This window comes from Sapajus apella, unplaced genomic scaffold (genome assembly GCF_009761245.1).
Source record: "Sapajus apella isolate SASKATOON/1434 unplaced genomic scaffold, GSC_monkey_1.0 scaffold13, whole genome shotgun sequence".
NCBI lineage: Eukaryota > Metazoa > Chordata > Mammalia > Primates > Cebidae > Sapajus > Sapajus apella.
Window position 1 is genome coordinate 15773805 of NW_022436953.1, and position 16061 is coordinate 15789865.

General features: G+C 39.8%; 1 protein-coding gene and 2 long non-coding RNA genes across 10 annotated transcripts in view; all 3 read left to right on the forward strand.

Moving 5' to 3' along the window:
- Positions 1–11: 11 nt before the first annotated feature.
- The window catches only part of VTI1A (vesicle transport through interaction with t-SNAREs 1A), a 374621-nt gene continuing 358571 nt past the window's right edge, over positions 12–16061 (forward strand). For all 8 annotated transcript variants that reach the window (XM_032281118.1, XM_032281113.1, XM_032281120.1 and 5 more), the window contains exons 1-2: positions 12–488; positions 12718–12776. In XM_032281118.1, coding sequence (XP_032137009.1) covers positions 395–488; positions 12718–12776 — 153 coding nt within the window. In that variant the 5' untranslated portion in view covers positions 12–394. The remainder of the gene's footprint in view (positions 489–12717; positions 12777–16061) is intronic.
- LOC116553665 lies at positions 2761–4825 on the forward strand. The gene is made up of 2 exons (XR_004269855.1): positions 2761–2837; positions 2919–4825. It is a non-coding gene; the product is annotated as an uncharacterized LOC116553665 (long non-coding RNA).
- LOC116553664 lies at positions 8025–11853 on the forward strand. Its single transcript, XR_004269854.1, has 2 exons — positions 8025–9531; positions 10064–11853. It is a non-coding gene; the product is annotated as an uncharacterized LOC116553664 (long non-coding RNA).

Genomic DNA, 16061 nt, shown 5'->3' on the forward strand with positions numbered 1-16061 from the left:
TCCAGAAGCAAGCTCCCAAGACCCGTAGCGTGCGGATCTGCAGCCGATTTCCAGAACACGAAGGGGGAAAAAAAACCGCTTCCAATGACCCTTCAGAACGCGAATATTTTCACATGCTTTTTTTGGTGTCACTAATTGGGGCGCTTTTCCTTAGCGAACTTCCTTCTCTTAAAGACTGGGCAGAAAATAAAGCGCGCACCCAACCTAATTTCCGGAGGATCGAGATTGCGACGAACAACCAGGAAGCGGCTGGGTTGGGAGCTGTCCCCGGTTCTCCGTTCTGCTCTCGGGGGCACCTCGCGGGGTTCCTAAGCCGCGGCCCCCCACCGCGCTGCCCCTTGAGGCTCCTGCCCTGACCTAGGCTTTGGCCTGGGCCACTCGGTCCGTAGCCGCTATGTCGTCCGACTTCGAAGGTTACGAGCAGGACTTTGCGGTGCTCACTGCAGAGATCACCAGCAAGATTGCGAGGGTCCCACGACTCCCGCCTGGTGAGAGCCCTGCTCGGCTGGGCTAGGGTGCTGGGGAGAGCGGGGAGGGTGCGGGCAGTGGAACACCGCCCGAGCAAGTGTGTCTGTGAGGCGCGAGGCTGGAGCGGGAGGTGCCGGCTGTTCCCCGGAGGGATAGGGCTTGGCTTGGTTGAGGGTAAATGAAGAGTCCAAGTTTGGGGATGGGATGTTGTGAGAAGAGCCTTCGGAATCTCAGTTCGATTCCCGACTCCACTTCCTTGTAACTTGTATAACCTGGGAACGTTTCTTAACGTCTTAAGAGTCTTAATTTTTCCATTTGTAAATTATAGAGATGTGAGTGTTCAAAGAAAATGAATGAAAGTACGTAGCTTATGGATCTACAGTCTACAGCGGCGTTGTTTTGTTAGTAATACTATTGTTATAATTATATGCGGCAAAATAGAGGTAAGAATCAGGGTGCCTGGATGCAAATCCCCCCTCTGTCACTTAAAAGTTGTGCCTCATAAGCAGACTTATTAACTTCTTCCAACTTTTCTTCTTAGTAAATGGGGGAAAATTGTACTTCTCTCATGAGGTTGTCATGTAGATTAAATTTACATAGCATATTTAAAGACCCTTCTGATGTTGCTAGATGCTGTATTAGCATTAGTATTTTTCATACCTCCCACCTCATTTCTTGTTTCTCATCCTTCTTGGGGATTTAGTGTATAACCCAGTTTTATGTAAAACTTGGTACAAGATAATTTTTCACACTTCAAAAATTTCACATCTCCCTTCTAGAAGTGTTTTTGTTTTTGTGTTTGCTTTCGTGTTTTAGCACCTCTTATTTTCCATGCTAGACTGTCGACTATGTGAAGGTGGGAGCTGTGTCTGTGATTTCCTTGGCATTTACTTATTAGGGGCTCAGAAAAATAAGTGAATGAGCAGGTGAATGTAAACATGATCTTTTGTAACTTTGGTTTGTAAAATGTTGTTTCCGGAATTATCTCTCTCTACAGATTTGAGTAGTTAAGTTATACGATTTGTTAGGGAAATTGAACCATCATCTGGCTGCTGGGTTTGACCCTACGCTAGCTCTGGGATATAAAGTGTGGAAAAGGGGATGCTCATCAGTCTTTGGATTGGTGGGCACTTCACTCACTCACTTGTCGTGGTACTAACAACAATTTCTCCTGCACCTAAGTTGTCATTCCTCTTTCCCTTTCCCTACTTCCCCCAAAACGTATGTGTTTATAAGTAATTTTCTTCCCTTATTTCTTTTTCTTCCCCTCACCTATTTTCTGTTAATAGGGATATTTGCTTGAAGCCAGGATCTCTGAACTTACACCCCACTCATCTCCTGAAGTCCCCAGTTAGTTCTGGAGGAGATGGATGATGTCTTAAAGAGGTTTATGAGTCCAAGTAAGGGGACAAGAGGAGAGAACCAAGGTAGTATATACCACCAAGCTCTGCTGCCTCAGAGATTTTTGTGTCGAAAGTGGCTGATGGCCTCATCTCTTCATGATACATCACCTCGCCGCTTCAGTTCTGCTTTTCTCCACTGCGGGAGACCATCTTGGTTTTTATTATTGTTGGAGACTACTTCCTTTGAATTGAGTCCCAGAGCCTCAGAATATCAGGACTTGTGGTTTCAGTTAGATTTTTACTAATTTTTCATTGTAATTGTTTTAGCAGTAGAAACATTTCTTTGGGTTATTAGCTTTTGTATTGGGAAGCTGTTTTTACAAAGAATCAAAGTCATCCTTGGATGCAAAGTTGTAAAAACTGTTTCCAAGAAAACAGATCTTGTTACAATGTTTTTCTTGCCTTTATATTTTAATGTAACAATTCTTAACTTATAAAAGAAAACTTTTTGAATTCAGTACCTTAAAAGTAAGACTGTGCCTCTCCTTAGCTGTAGTATTATGTAAGATCCAAACAAAGGAGCCACATTACAATTGAAAGGAGACTGCATTACTGGCACTGGAAAAATGCTTACTGACTTGTATTACTGAATAATCATAATTTTTTTTTTTTCTTTTTGAGACAGGGTCTCCCTCTGTCACCCAGGCTGGAGTGTAATGGTGCAATCTCAGCTCATTGCAACCTCCGTCTCCTGGCTCAAGGCTACTCCCACCTCAGCTTCCTAAGTTGCTGAGACTACAGGCACAAGCCTCTGTGCCTGTATGATTTTCTTTTTGTAGGGATGGGGTTTCACCATGTTACCCTGTGGCTGGTCTCAAACTTCTGGGCTCAAGCAATCCACCCGCCTCGGCTTCACAAAATGCTGGGATTACAGGCACGAGCCACTGCACCCGGCCTAATGATAATTCTTAAAAATGCATTGGTTGCCCTCTTAATAATGACTTGTGCTTGCTCCTTTTATAATCTGTTTCCAATTAATAAGTATAAAAAGATGAAAAATATGTCCGTATAGTTATGAATTTCAGATGTATGTCTGTAGACTGACAGACATTAATATATATAACTATGGCAAAAACAGTATGATGACTAGTAATTATTATCTATCTACCTGGGCATCATTCGCAAGTGTAGTGTTCAGCCAAAAGTGACCCAGACGAGGTGAAGTATAATTTACTTGAGTTAAGAAGGATAAAAATTGGAGCAAACTTTCCAGTCAAAGCAGTTCATTCCCCAACATATTAACTTATTTAAATTGGAGTAGGCAGATCTGTTGAAATGAACTTTGTGCTGTGCATGTTACAATGTATTAAAAGTATTTCTTCCAAAGAGAACGGAAGAGTGAACACTTAAAAATTTTATTTTAAGAAAGAAATTTGATTACTCTGTGATTTTTTTAAACAATAAAGAGACTTTGCTCTTAAAGTGTTTGAATCTTAACTAATTTTAGTAATTGAACTGAGATGGGTGAGTTCTTTCTTAGTTGATACCGTTATGGAACTATATTTGAAAGTTGTTTTTTAATTATTACTGTTCTGTGGGAAAGTCAGGAAAATGGATGAGCAGAAATTATACAGCTAGGACTTTATGGTGATGTTCCTTTTCCTCTAGTGACAGGGGTGCATTCTTAAGTGGGGACTGTTTTTCTCTGGTGCAAAGATTCCCTTACATGAAGTAGGCTTCCTGAAGGATCTTAAACAAAGTAGTCTTTTTGCAATTAGTTGTTTTCCTTACCATTGACAGAGAGATAATGATCTGTTGTGAATCCTGTCACTTTATGGCTGTCCTCAGAATTGTATCAAGAAAGTATCACAGCAAAATGATTTAGACTCAGACATGACATCAGATCTGTTTAGAACCCTAATTCTGCTGCGTACTAGATGTGAAGTCATGGACAATTGCTTGGCCTCTCTAGGCCTGTCTCCTCCATCTGTAGAATGGGAGTGAGAGAGAGTAATAATTTCAACCTTATAATGTAAAAATCAATGAAATAAAACATGTACCACACTAGTACAGTTCTTACACAGAGAAAACGTGTGATATGCTAGCCATTAATGAGATTGCTGCTGCTGAAGACAACAGCTGGTAAGATTAGCCAGGAGCCTGCTCTTCAGACTTTCTCATATTAACTGAACTCTGAAATCCTACACTTCAACTCTTGCATCCTTTCTGTGCCTAGACCAGAATTAGGTAGATTCTCTTGATGAACATATTTGAAAGGAGGTAAGTGATGAGGGCTTTTTGGGTATGAAATTGGAACTGGGCTTTGAACTGAGGATCCTAAGGGGAGGAACTGGAGGAGAGAAGTGGAAGTGGTGTGGGACAAGGCAGGTGTCTTTTCTGTGAGGAAATGCCTGGGTCTAGTGGATTAGTTATGCCAAGCCCTGGCGGATTGTCTAGATCATCTAGACTTAGCCACATGTGGTTGAAGGCATACACACACTTCTGTGATTCTCTCTTGCCTTTCAAGGTAGTTGCAGTGAAATAATTCAGAAAAGTTGGCCTTTGTTCATGAATACTGTGGTTTGCTTAAAATATATTCAGCTCTAGAGCTGTAATATCTACGTGTAGGTATTGAGCATTTGAAATGTGGCTGTTGCTACGTTGTAAAACGATAATTTTTTAGATATGCGGTTAAATATTAAAACAAAACATTATCAAAACTAATTTCACTTGTTTCTTTTAACTTTAAAAAAATAATGCTACAAGAAAATTTAAAATTGCATGTGTGACTTGTACTGTATTTCTGTTGCTCTAGAGAGTTATACTTGAAGGAGTGGCTCCAGTCCTAATTCAAGAACTCACTGCTGCAATAGTCAGTTTGTTCCTTGTTAGGATTCAGGCTACCTCAAAATCAACTTCATGAGCTGCTGGGCAAGGTCCAACTTTTTCAATTGAGTGTACAGGGAAGATAGTCTTTAGCAGTTACTGATGGCCCAGTATGTCTTATAAAAAAATTAAGCATTTATGGAGTTGTATGCATCTTCGAATAATATAAATACATATAAACAATCCGTGTGTTTTTTTTAATAAACTTTTTATTTTAGAACAGTCTGAAATTTACAGAAAAATCAAAGATAGTACAGAGAATCCCATATACCCCATGCTCAGTTTTCTCTGTGATGAACATTGTGTTAATATGGTAACATTTGTTACAGCTAGTGAACCCGCATTGTTACATTATTACTAACTAAAGGTCATATTTTATTCAGATGTTGTTTTGTTTTGCTTGTTGCTTTTTACCTAATATCCTTTGACTATTCCAGGATCCAATCTGGGATACCATGAAACATTTAGTGCTCATGGCTTTTTAGGCTCCTCTTGACTGTGACAGTTTCTCAAGCTGTCCTTGTTTCTGATGACTTTTCAGTTTAGAGGAATACTGGTCAGATATTTTCTAGAAGGTTCCCTCAACTGGGATATGCTCAGTGTTTTCCTCATGATTAGATTGGAGCTACGGGTTTTTGGGAGGAAGACCACAGAGGGAAAGCATCATTTTCATCACATATCAAGAGTACATACTGTCAACATGACTTGTCGTTACTGATGTTAACCTTAATCACCTGGCTGAGGTAGTGTTTGCCAGGTTTCTCTACTGTAATGTTACTCTTTCCCTCCCTTTTCTATACTGTTTGGAATAGAATTGTCTATGCATAGCCTATACTTAAGGAGTGGGGAGTTATGCCCTACCTCCTTGAAGGCAAGTAGCTACATAAATTATTTGTAATTCCTTTCTATGAGAGATCTATTCATTTATTTACTTATTCAGTCATTTACATCAGTATGGACTCTTAGATATTGATTTTGTCCTTTGTGTTATACATATTCCAATACTACTTTATTTTCATGTTGCTCAAATTGTTTTAGCTTTGACCATTGGGAACCTTTTTTAACTTGGCTCTTGTGTCCTTTTGACATACCCTTATCATTATGGCTTTTCTTTTCTTTTTTTCTTTTTTTTTTTAGCACTTTCTTGCTTTTTGATAGTATGAGATACTCCAGGATCATCTTCACTCTTTCCTGTTTCAGTGCCAGAATCGGCCATTTCTCTGAGGAATCCTGTTTCCTTTAATTAAAGAAGGGTGTTACAAACCAAGATCTGGACACTAGGTGTGTGCGTTACTCCTAGGCTGTTGTTACTTCTGGAACCTCTCAGTTGACAGAGCAAGGAAATTCACACGTATATACTAAGCCATGTATATAAACATATCTATAAGCATTTGCATATATAATCATTTGTATTTATAGTACATTAAACACAATTCATACTAGTATCTCCAACTCTAATCCATTATCAAATGGATCATTCTAGAATGGCTTTATTTCAACACTTACTGTTCTATGGCATGTTACACAGGGTAGCATCAGTAATATATCCATTTCCAAATTCTCTGTTCCTCTCTCAGTGGTTTGACTCCACATTTCTCAGCACACACATAATTTTTGCTGCTCGTTTTATTTTAACATATCTACATTACACAAAGACAGGTATGAATAACTGAAATCAAGTGAGCCTTGACACTTTCACTGTATTTTAATGAGATTCTGGGCTGATTAAGCACTTCTGTAATACACTTTGCAAAGGGTTGTGTGTATATCAGCACTCATCACTTCTGTTAATATTGAGTAGGAAATGAGAGGCCAAGGCAGGAGGATCACTTGAGCCCAGCAGTTCAAGGTCAGCCTGGACAACATAGTGAAACCTCATCTCTAAAAAATAAAATTAAATGTAAAAACTAGCTAGGCATAGTGGCATGCACCTGTCATCCCAGCTACTCAGAAGGCTGAGGTGGGAAGGCCCCTTGAGCCCAGGAGTTTGAGGTTACAGTGAGCTATGATCATGCCACTGCACTCCAGCCTGGATGACAGAGTATAACTGTGTCTCTAAAAAAAAAAAAAAATTAAAAAATTTTTGAGTAGGAAAGAAAAGATCATACTATGTTACATGTACATATATCAGCACTTATCAAGTTTATAGGCCCCTCCACAAAAAAAAAAAAAAAAAAAAACCAATGGGAGACTTTGTTTATATATTAAATAGTACGTTTTAGGTAATACATATAGAGGTTAAGAGCTCAGTTCAGAACAACAGACCCCATTAGAGTTCCAACTATGTCATTTGTTATTTGTTGAACTTTCAAGAATTAATTCAATATCTTTGATCTTATTTAATGCCTTGAGAATGGAATAGTAACAGTGCCTCTAAAAAGTTGTTTTAAGGATTTACTATAATAATGTTAAACACAGAGTACCATGCACAGTAATGATAGCTGTTAGTTACAAAGGTTTGAATCCTAGGAACATGTTATTTCAAAGGGGATGTCATTTGGGGTAGGCAGAATGAATCCCTTTTGGGAATTACATGTAAATGTTGGTAGGTATTTCCCAGGTCATCTAGTTCAGTCTCCTCTCTCCCTCCCTCTTTTCCTCCCTTCTTTCCCTCCCTCTCACCTTTCTTCTCTCCTTCCTTTGTTCCTTCCCTCCTTCTCTCCTTTCTTCCTTCCTCATACTTTACCCCTAAATCATCACTTTTAAGATTTTGTCTTCTTAAAAATATGAGGAACACTATAAGGACCAATCAAAGGATGTCTCTGTTCCATCATTATTCCTGACAGCAACATCATGAAATTGATTTTATGAAAACAACAAAAATAATCTAATTGTATTAACTCTTCCTCTACCCAATTTAATTATTTTTTTGTAAAGGGAAATTTGTCATTTCAAATGGGAAGATTTGCCCCAGTCCTCACTAAAATGAGTTTCCCACCCCCCTCAGTTTCTTTGTGTGTAATAAGCGTGTTGTCACGCGCTAAGACTGATTCACTCATTCTGTGAGCACTTAGTGACCCCTACTATGTACAGCTCTCTGTGCTAAATACAGAAATGGGACAAGATTTGTCAAGAGTGGTCTCTGTCTTCAAGGAGCTAAAGATGAGCCTTAAGAGGAAACTGCAGGCTGGGCTCAGTGGCTCACGCCTGTAATCCCAGCACTATCAAACTGAGGCAGGTGGATTACTTGAGGTCAGGAGTTCAAGATGAGGCTGACCAACATAATGAACCCTGTCTCTACTAAAAATACAGAAATTAGCCATGTGGTGGTGCACACCTGTAGTCCCAGGTACTCGGGAGGCTGAGGCAGGAGAATCACTTGAACCTGCGAGGTGGAGGTTGCAGTGAGCTGAGATTGCACAACACCACTCCAGGCTAAGCAAAAGAGTGAGACTCCATCTCAAAAAATAAAAGAGGAAACTGCAGAACCTAAGTTTTAATAACCACTGGAACCCCTAGAGCCGAGCAAAGAACTCTAGGAATTCAAAGGAGATGAGGGTCTGTCTCAGGAGCTCACCTAGAAGGGTAGGTGGGGTTTGGACAGACAGAAACAGGGAAAGACTATTATCAGAGGTACAATAAATGGATGCAGTGGGCATCTGTTATGCCCAGCAGCTTTCATTCTATCTACTCAACTTTCTATTGAGGAACTACTTAAACCCCCTTATTCCAGTCTTGGTAGAACTGATAGGCTGCCTTGCCCTCTGTACGTCAAGAGGTGAACGTACTATGCAAGCAAGGACATTCATAGAATTTTTGCCAGGAATTTGATCAGAATGAACCAAGGAAAGAGAATAGTTAGAGCTGCTCAAGACTCTTCTTTAGCAGAGACTGTCAGTAAGGTGCTATTCCCTTGGTACCCTGAGCTACTCCTGATACTCTCTTTCCCAAGCTGGGTGGCTCATTTTTGTCCACTGACTCTGTGAACCACCCCACATTATTCTAACAAATTCTCTTTTTTGGCTTGGTTTAGCTAGAATCACTTCTGTCGCATTCAGCCAGAGACCCCTAAATGGTAGATTAACAAAGACTTAGAGAAGAAAAAACAAGATTTGTTTGGGTGGCAATGAAGAGTCTGTCTGTAGGCTGCATACTAGAAAGCTTGTAGTTGGAAATAAAGTTGGAAAGGATGCTTGGCTCTGGAATGTGAGGGACCTTAACTGCTAATCTCAACAGATCCATCAAAGCCAAATTTTAGAAAGATTAAGTGGGAGAAAGAGCAGGGAAACCAAGGCGGTTAGTAACATAGCTTCTTTTATAAATTCTTGCACTGTCTTGCGTTATTTATTTAACTTACCTTCATGATGCCAAGGTTTTGGAAACTCATTATATATGCCAAGTTTTTGGAAACTTATTATATATGTCTATACTCATTATAGTGTAGGACTGTAAAGATGATTAAGACATGGTTCTTGTCTTCCCAGAGCCCCTAAGCTGAAAGATTGTTCATGTGAGGGATAAATCAATAGGATTACATAAGAGTTATAGATATTTTATGTACAAGAGAGTGATTAACTCTTATGCTGGGTGAGGAAAGGCTTCAAAGAAGTGATGATTTCTGAAGAGAGTTTTGAATAGAGATTTGCCAGGTGGGCCTGGTGGAGATGGGCATAAGCAGTGGGATTACAGGATTGAAGGCCTGGAAATATATCAGCATTAGAGATAAAGATTTAGTATCATAAATACATAATATGGTCATTTTAAAATGGATGAAATTGCCCAGGGACATAGACGATAGTTATAAAAGAAGAAAGACAAGGACTGAACTCCAGGGAACGTCAGCAGTTAAAAGATGGCCTGACAAATAAAATGCCTAGCAGAGGACCGTGAGGTAGTGTTGTATTTGACTGGAGCATAGAAAGTTACCACAAGACAAAAGTATGCCAGATTGCAGGGTCATTTATTATGCCGGCGACCACAGAGGACTCACACCTCTCCAACCTGTGGTGCCAAAAGGAGGGTGCCATGATTTTTTATACCCGAAAAACCACCTTGGGAGTGGGGGTGAGGGGCGGGGATGGGGATGATAAGGTTTCGGACATTTCAAGGGCTACGGGATTCTGTGATTCACCTCCTGGGTGGAGACAAGGGCGGGGGTCTCCGGACATTCCAAGGGCTAGGGGATTCTGTGATTCACCTCAGTGGTTTACAGAAGTCAAGATATACATTTGTTTACACATCACAGATTTTAGCAGTTACTGATAAGAAAAGGTAAGCAGCTTTACATAGTTTTGAAGAACAAACTAGCAGTTCTATTTACAGAGGCCAAGGATAGTAGTTATTGTAAGGAGAATGGGGCAGCCATTTCAACTTATCTAAAAACAGTTTTGCTCCGGTTCTGGCTGTAGGCCAGCACAATATCACAGTAGGAGTGAGCATTCAGGAGAATTACCAGACCAGGGCGCCATGGGAGCCGATAGAGGAGAAAGTTACAGGATGGGAGAAGGAAAGTGTAAGAAGCCACAAGATTGAATAAAAACAGGACCTAAGAATGTCTATTAGTTTGGGGAAAAGAAGGGCTATTATCTAGTGAGAGTAATTTCAGTGGAATGGTGGGGGCAGGAATTAGTTTACAGGGAGTGGATGGGGACATGAGGAGGGGAAACAGAGTCTACCCTTGCTTTCAGGAAAACTGGCTGGTGATGAGAGGGATATTAGCAAGGGGTAATACAGGTCAAGGGAGGCTTCTTTCTTTGTTTTGTTTTGCTAATGAGAAAACTGCTGCTCATTAGTCCTGGAGGTCTGTGGCATGGACTTTCCTATCAACTGAATATCTTAAAGAGAACAAGCTGTTCCTTCTGATATGTAAATACACAATCTCACTTTTGATCCAAGATAGGCTGTTTTATTCTGTATTTTTCTCTATCACAAAAATATAGTGCTATTCTAACTGTAACTGTGTGAAGATACTGAAAGGATTGAAATGTCCCAGAAGCAAATGAATTTGGGATCAAATATTAAATATTTAACCTGGCCATATGTAGATTAACTTTTCAAGGAGGGAAAATCAAGTTGAATTCTAATCCCAAATGCATATTTTTCTTAGGGAGAAATATTTTGAGTACACGTAAAACACCTTAGGTGGCAACTGCCTCCCTCCATAGTTTGGAGATAACAGAGGGAAAGGGTTAGGATTAGCAGAATCTACTAATAATCTGATCATTGTTTTAGTGAAATAATAATTTCTACTAAAGAGTCCCCCCTTAGGCTTGGCTGTCCTTCTGAAGGTTGGCCAGCTAGTAGATGTTGTGTCCATTTCAAGCTTCATGACTTTTCTAGTCTAGCTTGTTAGTTTCATTGGAGGCTCCCATGTGAAATAAAGAACCCAGTTTGAAATAAAGAACAAGAAAGCTATCGGCTCAAGAAACCAAACTATGATACAGTCAAGCTTTTGTAAACTCAAGCCATTTCAGTTATTTCAAGCCGGGAACTAACTATATACCTCTCTCTGTGTCTCAGTTGTGTTTCTTTTTCATTGCAGGCTTTATTTTCAGCCATTGCATACTTGCTTTCTTCTTGGAGCTGGACCAATGGATGCCAGCAGCTTCTAGGCTCATTTTCTCGTTACCAGGAGAGAGGAAAAGACTTTCCCCTTGCTCTAGAACTTTGATTGTTATCCTTGGGTCATATACCTATCCCACCCCTCACCCCCAGATGGGTGTAGCCAGAGGATTGCGTTACTAAAATTAGTCCAGTTAGGATTAGATGGCCATCATTTGCCGAGTCATCGTGACTGAAGAAGCAGAGTCTTTAGGGAGATAGCATTTTCCATTGCCCTGCTTGGTGAGGAAGGAGGTCCTTGAAGAGTAGGGGCTGTTGCCTGAGAAGAGAAGAATGCTAGGCAGACAAAAACTAGAGACGTTCAATACATTTGGTTTGCACAAAACTTAACTAGGGTATGTGAACAGGTAGTCTGACTGGTTGGAATGAGGGTATGTGAAAGCTTTCTGAAATTATCTGCCAGGACATGTCTCTCCTAGAGAAGGGAATTACAGTTGGGTTATAACTTGATTGTATTAGAAAAATAAACCATCCTACAGAGACTTAGCACTTTACAATATAAAAGTAATTTCACTTGCATCAAGCTTATTGGAGCTAAAAGTAATTCAGTAGATATTTTTTATTTCCATTTTAGAGAATACAGACTGAGTCTTAGGAAAAAAGATAAAACTTTCTTGCTCAGGATCCCATAACCGTTGAGTAAGACAGTAGCTTTCAGTTTGGAATCAGTAGTCCTAACTTCAAATACTTATTCCATTACACCTGATTCTCCATGCTACCAAAAGTACAATTTTTTAAAGGATTATTCTTGCCCAGTTTTAGAAAGTGTTTTTGTATGTGACTTTTAAATTGTATTAACAAATCAGTTATTCCCAATTTATTAAAGTTATGACTTCACAGATTCCTCAGGCCACCACAAATCTGCTCTTGTTGACCTAATCTCTCCTAAAGGGCAACATGATTTTTACTCTCTCTTAAAAATGTGTGGTATCTCGGCTGGGCGCGGTGGCTCATGCCTGTAATCCCACCACTTTGGGAGGCCGAGGTAGGCGGATCACCAGGTCAGGAGTTTGAGCTTAATCAACATGGTGAAACCCCGTCTTTACTAAAAAATACAAAAATTAGCTGGGCTTGCTGGTGCACACCTGTAATTTCAGCTACTCAGGAGGCTGAGGCAGCAGAATGGCTTGAACCTGAGAGGCGGAGGTTGCAGTGAGCTGAGATTGTGCCACTGCACTCTAGTCTGAGAGACAGAGCAAGACTCCACCTCAAAAAAAAAAATGTGTGGTAGTGTGTATCACTTAATAATTAAGTACTCCATTGGATTATATATTTCTAGATAGCCTAGAATCAATGGCTTAATGTGGTTTCAAACCCACCAAAGACTGATAATGTTCTTTTGCCTTATGTTCTCTAATCTGATTCACCAGAAAGGAAAAAGGCATAAAACAATTGAAGTTTTTAAATATTAGGTTTATTTATATCTTTAACAATTTCTTGGTATTATTGTTTGTTTCAGATGAAAAGAAACAGATGGTTGCAAATGTGGAGAAACAGCTTGAAGAAGCGAAAGAACTGGTATGTCTAGACTTAGTAATGTATTTTAACACACAGCCAGAGGCATTTAAGCTAATGCCTTCCTCTAACCTGTTTTATACATTTTAGAAATGTGAAGCCTTGCTTATTAGCATTTTATTCAGAATTCGTCCATTTTTAAATTGAAGAGATTTTAATAGCTTCTTGGGATTTTATTCTTCTTAATAAAGGTGATTCATTAAATATTTCTAATTTTTATTCCTTCATAATATGTTTCATAACAGCTGTAAATAGCTAACGCTGAATAAAGGCATACTGAGTACCAGACATTGGATTAGAAATATTACGTGCTTTATAATATTTAATTTTCTCCAAAACCATGTGAGACAATATTTTTTGTCAAAAGCAATAAAGAGTCTCATATTTTCTCCTATTTGCAAGCTCCCAAATGAACTTGCTACAGTTTTGTAGACGACTATAGAAGACATGAGACTCCTAGGTCAGAGACAAAAGATTTTTATGACCCGCAACAAAAGCAGCTGCCAATGTTTCAGGCTGGTTGCATCAGTTCCTGAGTTTCAGTTCCCGTAGTGGTGATGCAGGCAGGCCTAGATGTTTGCTTACAACAGTGTTAGAATGCCTTATAGGCGAGAGCCTAGGAAATGTGCCACTTTATAGCAACCTGTAAGCAAGGCTGTTGTTTGTCCCAGGGGGACACATTATTTCCTCTTCCTGAGCTCCTTGCAAACATAATCCTAAAAAATGGCTCAGACAGAGTGCTCAGGACCTTGTATTCTTGGCATACTAGGCAAAACATGTAGGAGGAGTATGAGATAATTTTGGCAAAGTGATTCTCAACACTGCTACTACTCCCATTTTATGAATGGGGAGACTGAGACTTAAAAGATTAAGTAACTTGTTGGAGGTCCCAAACCCTGTTAAGTGATAAAGATTTGTTCCTAGTTATGCTGAACCCAGAGCTCTGGTTCATCCACTACTTTTTTATATGAGTGAATTAGTAAAACATGGAGCAAAAAAGGACTAAAAGTATTGTATCTTACTTTGGGGCTTTAAGAGCCAACTACTACAAGCATGACTCAACTTGTTACTATGCATTGTGGCCCTGGATGAGTGTGTTGCTTTTCTGTTTTATTTTATTTTTGATATAGAGTCTCACTCTGTCACCCAGGCTGGAGTACAGTGGCGCAGTCTCATCTCACTACAACCTCCGCCTCCTGGGCTCAAGCAATTCTCACGCCTCAGTGCTCCGAGGAGCAAATACCACACCCGGCTAATTCTGTTTGTTTGTAGAAATGGGGTTTTGTCATGTTGGCCAGGCTAGTCTTCAACTCCTGGCCTCAGGTGACCTGCCCACCTCCCAAAGTGCTGGGATTACAGGCATGCACTACCATACCCAGCTAATTTTGTATTTTTAGTAGAGACGGGGTTTCACCATATTAGGCTGGCTTGAACTCCTGACCTCAGGTGATCCACCCAGCTCGGCCTCCCAAAGCTCTGGGATTACAGGCGTGAGCCACTGTGCCCAGCCCATACTCCCTTTTTGATAAGGACCTTGGGAGAAAAACATTTTTTGATTTGACTATTGGAATTAATTGTGTTTCTGCTCAACAGCTGGTTTGTATTAATCTCTTGGACACTACACATCTTGTAATGGTCTTTTCTCCTGCTCTATATTGGCAACATAAATGTTGTGACAACATGGAACAAGTGCATATGAGCCTCATCCTTGGTTTCATTCTAAGTGCTTGTTGTGTTTTCTTTTTCTTTCTTACCTACTTTTAATTTAGTTTTAAGTATCCATGTAAAATATCTTCAACAAAAATATACTTAAGTCTCAGATTTTGACTTGCATGTATATTTGCAGTTATTTTTCTGGATGGTCCTCTTTACCTTGTTAGAACTAAATAATTGATGATTTCAGAGAGTTGCTTTAAATAATTGTCTTGCCAAGTAATGATTTTATTTATTGGTGCTTCACATGTATGTTGTCATACTGATTTAAACTATCACTGTTTAAATCAAGGCTAATTAAAATTCTTACTTTATAATAAATTGAAGCCTATTAATTGAAATATGATTGTCTGGTTTATCTGTATACTACTATAGTTACTCAGTTGCTAACACTGAATATAAGTTTTTTTTTTTTTTTTTTTTTTTGAGACGGAGTTTTGCTCTTGTTACCCAGGCTGGAGTGCAATGGCGCGATCTCGGCTCACCGCAACCTCCGCCTCCCGGGTTCAGGCAATTCTCCTGCCTCAGCCTCCTGAGTCGCTGGGATTACAGGCACACGCCACCATGCCCAGCTAATTTTTTGTATTTTTAGTAGAGACGGGATTTCACCATGTTGACCAGGATGGTCTCGATCTGTTGACCTCGTGATCCACCCACCTCGGCCTCCCACAGTGCTGGGATTACAGGCTTGAGCCACCGCGCCCGGCCCGAATATAAGTTTTATTCATGATAAGCTTATAGTGTTCTAGAAGGAACTTATTAGAAACCTTTAAAAGGTAAACTCCATGGCAACATTTTTGCATGTGATTTTAATAGACATGGCCTGGGCCAATTTGTTGTTGTTACTAGTTTTTATTTTATTTATTTATTTAGAGACAGAGGCTCACTCCGTCACCTAGGCTGGAGTGCAGTGCATGATCTCAGCTCACTGCAACCTCTGCCTTCTGGGTTCAAGCAATTCTCCTGTCTCAGCCTCCCGAGTCGCTGGGACTACAGGTGCCTGCCACCACACCTGGCTAATTTTTGTATTTTTAATAGAGATGGGGTTTCACCTTGCTGATCAGGCTGGTCTCGAACTCCTAACCTTGGGTGATCCACCTACCTCCACCTTTCAAAGTGCTGGGATTACAGGTATGAGCCACCATGCCTGGCCTGGTTTTTATTTTTTAATGGCAACTACAAGTAAGCCACTTCTGCTGTCTTGTATAGTGCTTTCTGTATCTTCCTTATCACTTGCAATCGTCGTTACTAGAGTTAATTTTAATCTGGCAATTATCAAGTAAGAAACACTGTTCTAAGTACATTATGGGAATTGCCTCATTTAATTCTCACAGCTGCCCTATGAAAAATATACTGTTTTATAAGTGGGAAAAATAAGACACAGTGACATTAAGAAACCTGTTCAAGATTCCATGACTAGTAAGTAGTAGAGCCTATGATGTGAACATGAGGGTCTGGCTTCAAAGCCTATGTCTAAACCATTATAATATTCCTGCATTGCTGCCAATTAAACTCTTCTGTGTTGTATCCAGAGTGTTATCTGATAGCAGGTTGTTAAAAAAAAAAAAAAAGTAC